This window comes from Diadema setosum, chromosome 3, assembly GCF_964275005.1.
Source record: "Diadema setosum chromosome 3, eeDiaSeto1, whole genome shotgun sequence".
Lineage (NCBI taxonomy): Eukaryota > Metazoa > Echinodermata > Echinoidea > Diadematoida > Diadematidae > Diadema > Diadema setosum.
Window position 1 is genome coordinate 23,567,730 of NC_092687.1, and position 7,386 is coordinate 23,575,115.

At 37.6% G+C, this 7,386-nt stretch overlaps 1 protein-coding gene across 2 annotated transcripts in view; it reads right to left on the reverse strand.

The window, feature by feature from the left end:
• Positions 1-6,232, reverse strand: part of LOC140226295 (carbohydrate sulfotransferase 15-like) — a 55,690-nt gene extending 49,458 nt beyond the window's left edge. For both annotated transcript variants that reach the window (XM_072306793.1, XM_072306792.1), the window contains exon 1: positions 5,980-6,232. In XM_072306793.1, the coding sequence (XP_072162894.1) occupies positions 5,980-6,072 (93 nt within the window). In that variant the 5' untranslated portion in view covers positions 6,073-6,232. The remainder of the gene's footprint in view (positions 1-5,979) is intronic.
• Between the last annotated feature and the right edge of the window lie 1,154 nt (positions 6,233-7,386).

Here is a 7,386-nt window from a genome sequence, read left to right on the forward strand (position 1 = left end):
ATTATATATTTGGTTTGGTTTAAGTGGGACAAACAGTAACTATAAGCAAGACATTATTATTTAAAGCATATCGATCATAGAATAATGTGAGCGCATCTGTGTGTGTGTGTGTGTGTGTGTGTGTGCATCTATTATTATTATTTTTTTTTATATTTAAGAAAATCTTATATATTTTGTAATAACTTTGAATTAAGGGCGAAGTTTGGCATGCAGTGATGATATCCCAGTTTACCCCAACATCCTTCAAAAGTTCAAAATTTGAGCTAATTTCTGCAAAAACTTTAAATGCAAATTAATGGAACTCGTAAGGTCTACATGGTGGGCTAAGTGCGTGCTAAAGCTTTGATAATCGAAATTGTATTCTTAACTGTAATATTAGACTGACAATACATTTTTAACTCCTCGTACAGTAGAGCTGCGTTTGAGCAATGTAGATCTTGGGCGCGCATTGCGTAAAATTAGCCAGATGATTGGCTTATAGATACTGCGTCGGGCGTGTCCTGTCTTTCCTCATTAATATTCATTATTCATAAATGACTGCCCTAGGATAGGCGTAGGACAGGCTTACAGAATACCGATTTTGCCTGTCCTAAGGGTATCCTATTTTCTGTCCTACGCGCGCTCCTAGGATCGAAATAAGGATCGCGCTTACAGAATACCACCCCCGGTTCTGCGTTAGCGCACTGTTTGATTACGCGCTTGCAAATGCTAGGTCTATCGGATTCTCTGTAGAAACACGCTGTTTGGTGTAAACGCAAACTGGGCCAAATGCGCGGCCAATTGCGCGGCCAATTTTAGTCTGCCTTCCAGACCCTCTGCCCGTACTATTTCGCTATTCACGATATTAACCCCCTCAACGTGGAAAACTAGTATAGTTTAAGGTGGTTTTGTCCTGCAAAGGATTTTTCCTTCGGCAAAGGCCTTTGCCCGAACGGCGACTTCGTCGCCACGGAATTCATTTGGCAAAGAGTCTGAAAACCAGACAATACCAAATTGCGTTTGTTTACAAGCAGAGCGCCACTACGACAAAATATTGAAAGGTTTGAATCAAAAGCGCGGCCGAGCCCAGCAGTGTAAACGGACAAAATTGCGAGGCTCGGCCGCGCAATTGAGGCCGGACTCGGCCGCGGCCGAGCCGCGGCCGAGCCCGGCCCCGCAATGTAAACGGGGTCCTTGTTCATTGCAATTTGTTAGAAATTTCGAAAACATTCTCATTTTTCATCCCAATCACTATAAATCCTGAAACTCTGTACCCAGTATAACTAATTTATATATGTTCAAATGTAAAAATTTGAAAATCATCCGGAGGTCTCCTTTAATCCGAAAATGAAATTCGGAACAATGAACCTTCGGAATAACGAATCTTCGGAATAAAGAGCCTTCGGAATAATGAGCCTTCGGAATAACGAGCTGTAACCGTGTATCATGTGGTATAGAAAATTGGGTACTTCAAGAAAACAAAAATTCTCATCAAATTCTATTATTCTTTTTTTAATAATGAGAGAAAAAGGAAAACAATTTCTTTGGAGAGATCATGGCATTTAAAATGTCTGTTTTGGTTTTTTTTTTGTCTATCCGAAATACTCGGGGAATATCAGAGTTTCATAAACTGTCGTAGCCACATAATTATCCAATAATAGGTTAAGTTGATGATTTCATTACCATGGGAGCTCTTTAACCTATTTTTCGTTAATAAGATTTGATAAAAATCATTTTTTTTTTTTGTAGACAAGTTTTATAGTAACTACAGCATTTACACTATTGGGCGTTACAACATAAATAAGCAAACACACACACACACACACACAATGTTGATGCGAGGGATTCATTCCTGTGAATGTAAGGGCTTGTTTTTTGGAAGTTTCTCAACATTTAAGATTCCATATATTTCCCTCGTTTTTGTTAGGCTTTGATGAAACATATCAATGAGCAGTGATTTCTTCATTTATCATCACTCTACTTCTCTTACAGCTTAAACAATGTTAAATAAAAGTGTGGAATTGCGCTGCATTAAAATCTTTTATTACTTACTATCAATGTTCTAGTGAAGCACTATACCAGTAAAGCTTCATTGCACTCAAGTATTGTGTTACCAAGTAATTACAGCAGGGAGTGAACAGATGAAAACAAGTGGTACGTATAAATTACCACCACTCCGGAGGATAAAAAAGTACAACGAGTGGTAACAGAGTCCATGATATGGGTTAATCCTTCAGGACCCGAATCTCACCACCATGGATAAACATTATCTATATTTGTCAACTGGGCTGTTTCCGCTCTCAAGCGTAGGCTTTTAGGATACAGCCTTTTTCTGCAATTACTCCCCTTAGATTGTACCTTTAAATTATTTTTCTTTATCATTAATGTGCCGTGTAATTTATGTGTATCAAACAACTGTCAGTATTTTGTATTCATCAAGTTTATTAATTCTTCTTCAAAAATCCTATGATTTGTACAAAAGAAAACGTATTTGTTTGTATTTTACGTATGTCATTAAATTGCAGAAGTAAATGAATATCAAATATCAAATATCATATATCATCAACGCTGGTGTGATTTCAACCCACGTGCAAATACGACCTTGTTTGCTATACATATTGTGTGACACTTGCACGCTTCTGTAATATGTATCACCATATTCCACTTATCCTTCACATTCCTTATCTGCTTAAAGGAGACTTCCGGATGATTTTCAGATTTTTACATTTGAACAACTATAAATCAGCTATACTGAGGACAGAGTTTCAGAATTTATGATAGTTAGGATGAAGACTAAGAATATTTTCAAACTTTAGAACGAATTGCAATGAACAAGGATGATGACATGGCAGAGTCACCATAAGAATGCATGAGTTGGGGTTCTAGGAAGCAGAACAAAAGAAGAAGGCACGCATATATTATACGCAGGTGAACTCGCAAGCAAGCGGTATTGTAATGGAATGACACTGCTACATTTCTGAAATATGTGCGCCTGCTATGTCATCATCCTTGTTCAGTGTAATTTGTTTAAGGTTTTTCAAAGTGTTGTTTCTCTGCTCAAGAACCACAATAGATTCCACAAATCTGTACATAGAGTTGTCGATTTATGTACTACATGATGTGAAATTATGAAAATCGACAGTTCCATGTAAAGATTTGTGGAATTTATTGTGGTCCTTGAGCAGAGAAGCAATACTCTAAAAAATCTTTAACAAATTACACTGCACAGTATTGATGACATAGGAGCCTCACATATTACAAAAATGTAGCAGTGTAATTCCATTACAATACTGCTAGCTTGCAAGTTCACCTGTGTAGAATGTATGGATGCCATCTTCTTTTGTTCTGCTTCCTTGAGCCCCAACTCATGCATTCTTACGGTGAGGCTACCTTGTCATCATCCTTGTTCATTGTAATTTGTTGTAAATTTTGAAAATATTCTTATTCCTGAACCCAATCACTATAAATTCTAAAACTCTGTACTCTGCATAACTAATTTATAGCTGTATGACTCATGAACCTTTTTCAATGTCGAACTCGTGGGCCGTATGACTCGTGGGTGTCGATCTAGTGGGATGACCCCACAATGACACTGGTAGGGCTGATGATGGAGGGCAGACCCCACCCCCCCCCCCCAAAAAAAAAAAATACTAGTACATAAGGGTATGACAAGGCTCTTACACCGATCATATGTTGTTTATTTTGTTTTGTTTTGTTGTTTCTAGTTGAACTTTCGGCAAGCTTGGTCTTATCTAAATGATATGTTAACACACATCGATATTTCATAACTATTACACACACGCACAGTAATAGCCTAAATACCCGCGTATACGAAGTGTTATACATACATGATAAAATAGTTGCCAACCAGCTCAACTGAGGACCCAAGTTTCAAGACATTTCGATTGATAACCAACCAAACATTGTCATTGTACTGTGCAGAAGATTGTTCAGCTAATCGCCTTTTCGGGTATTTTATTTTCCTGTCGCGATAAGATATATATAATATATTTGGTTTGATTTATTTCCGCCAGCAAATATAAATCAAATACAAATTTAATACAAAAAATTTTAAAAGCACAAAGACGAAGGATAACAAGTACAGTGATTCAAATTACACAAATAGATACACATAATAAGCAATTGCAGTGAGCAGTTTACATATACAGAAACATAAAATAAAATAAAATGTATAGTATTTTCACTAAATAACAAAGATAATTGAATGCAGGAGACCGCCGCCATCGTGAGCGATTATGCTTGAAATGGATGGGGCCTCATTAAAGAGACTATCAGGCGAAACCACAATCTTGGACATGTTGGATGAAATTAAGTGATCAGCTGGATGCATGTGCAGTTGCAGGTGTGGGTGCACAATGCAGTTGAATGAAGAAAAAATAGAGATTGAAAAATGACAATCATTAACCCAAAATAATATGTTATCTTAACGTAATCGGGTGGGGAGCATTGTGGAGCATTATATCAAATACTGTAGCTTTTAAAGATTTAATAGACTTTATGTTGTCCGGGAGATTATTCAAAATATTCTGACCCATATAAGATTTATATATAGAATAATCTGCGAATATCTCGATATTTCACAGCAAAGACGACACTCTCAATGCGTTCTTGCGTTTATCAAGACTTGCCAAGGCTAAATTGATCCAACCAACACACCGCAAATTCCGCCTTAAGACGACACTCTCAATGCGTTCTTGCGTTTATCAAGACTTGCCAAGGCTAAATTGATCCAACCAACACACCGCAACAAAACCTGTACTTTACCACCCACACCTAGTATTGGAAGCTTCATCCAAGTGTAACTAGAATATACTACCCCCTTGAAAAAGAAAAGAAAATATTCTAATTCTTTGCATACCGTTATTCTAAAGGATTGTCCTGACAACCACGAAGACAGAGAAAAAAAAAAAATACCCGAAACTAGTTCTACGTAGCGACAAATAATAAATGCACACCGGGTCTCGTTAGTGTCTGCATTTATACTTAAGTGAAACAGGTGCCCTGGCTTGCTTGTTGTATACGTACTAGGCTCTGAAAATAATGTACACAATTTTGAATACATCTTTCAGAAAATGTTCTACCTGTTACAGCTTCATTTAATGCGGGGCGGGGGGGGGGGGTGGTGTGTTGGGTTAGTGTTGGTGGATGATAATATAGTTCATGGGTGATTCTGTTTTGTTTTTTTTTTGACAGGTGGCAATTCGCAATTCTTGCACCTGTTTTTGCAGCTTTTGTGATTTAAATCCTACGTACAAGGTAGGAAAGGTGTGTAGTCTGGCTGCATTGGCAAAAATGTCATGTTCTCATTTTGTGCACTAAATTTACAAACACTATCAAACTCCCACTCATCTTCAACGTTAGATATCCCCAATGCAAACTACATCGTCACTTGCAGCTCCAAGAAGTCTTCCTAACATGTGTAAACATAGTGACCTGGCCAAACCACCAACGAAAAACAAAAACAAAAACAGACAAACAAACGAAAAAAAAAAACAGTTCCTCGTGAAATAACAGGAAAGGAGTACATTATTCATGTAGATAGGATTCCTTCCACCGAATTAGACTCTGGTACATACAAGTCCAGTTCCACATTCACATCTTATGAATAGTATTTTGTTCGCATCTTACAGTACACCTTATATATAATTGGAACGACACGCTAGTGCACTTCGGCACTCAATCTATAGACCAAATGGAGGCATCTCTCCAGTTTCAGAATGAGTAAAACTTACTGTTAAAGATAGATGCCACTACAACAACTAGACTCAAGAAGTCTAGCTAGACTACAAAGATATTTTGTATTCAAATTTTATCTCAGCCTCGGACGAACTGAGACGTGTTCATAAGACACTCGGGAATGCATTCTAATATAAGACTTTGAAAGATTAGAGACGAAAATATGATGACTCACAAATTCTAAGCAACAAAATCAAATAATGTTTATCCAGACAAGCAGTGTATTGTAAGTTTATAACTTGCCTTCATCCTCGTCTTGGCGGATCGCATCGCGTTGTGACCACCGGTCCCTGTCATTGTAGCCGCTAAAGGGACTGGCAAAAACCAGCGAGTCATTTTCCCAATTTCGACACCATGTTTACACCATTGCACATTATATAAATGATATAACTACTCCAGTCTAAGGATGTGAATTCTCAGGTACAACCAAAAATATTTCCCGCCACAAGGTGCAGACGACAGTTCAGTACTCGGCCTTTGCAAAGTCCTCTCGCTGTAGCTTGCTCCGCAACTCGCGAGCGAACCACTCCCTTTGCTGGCTGCTTCGCCTTCGATATCGAAGGCGAAGCAGCCAGCAAAGGGACAGAGTGGATGCAGCGAACTGGCCCGCACACAGCTGGCCGCCCGACCGCAACGTCGACGAATATTGCGCCATGGCTGAGTTGCGTTGTGGAAGGGGTGGTAGTTTTATAAAAGGAACGGTGGATCAGAATCAATATGATAAAGGTGTGCGTATTAAAGGATATTATATCAAACTTATTATATATCAAAATTAAACGTAATATATAAGTCTCATCTCTATTCCTGAAAACAAATCTTTCCAATTTCCATCGCTTTGTTGTCAAAAAATGCTATGATGAATTAAAGTAAAAGTCATGCCTAAGTGACAAGCCAGGAAAGTAGAAATATCGAAGTACTGTTCATTTTTGCTTTAAACATAGTGCTCGGCCCCTCCAATTGTATATTCATCTGAACATTCTTTTCTTAAGATGAAAAGACACTGGTTAACTGTTTCTTTTCATAAAACAGAGATGATTTCGAAATGCTTTAATTTTGTTTTTACTGTTTTTAGTTTTGAAGGGGGAATAAAATGTGCATCATTATTTTGCGTGTATGTTCAAATATAACATTTTGCTATACATAGTAGGAATTTTGAGCATTGTGTGCGCTATAGACTGCAATAGTGAGGGCAATCAATAATTTTGTAATTTTCTTTGATTTATGTATGAATTATATATTTTTCTGTGTATTTTTGAATGTGAAATGGAGAATAAATAGATAGATAAAGAAATAATCAGTAGTCTCCTTCAAAGAACCTCTGAGAGGAGTATGAGTTTGAAAACTCCTCATTTCATTTTTAAAAGGGCATTGTACCGGTTTTTTATTTTTTTATATGCAGTGTTCTTTTAATTCTAAAAGACCCAGCGGTGCAAACAGAATCAAAATTGCATAACGATTAAGTCCGTATTTTAATGTTAAAAATGGAACTTTTTAGGTGAGAATTATGCTAATGAGCTGACGAGCCCGGATGTTATGATGTGATAGGTGCTCTCACTATTACTGATTACAAGTGCTCGCATACGCGTGCGTTAATTCGTATGAGTAGCAGACGACGCTTAGGCCTAATTTAGCTAGCAGGCGGCGCTTGTG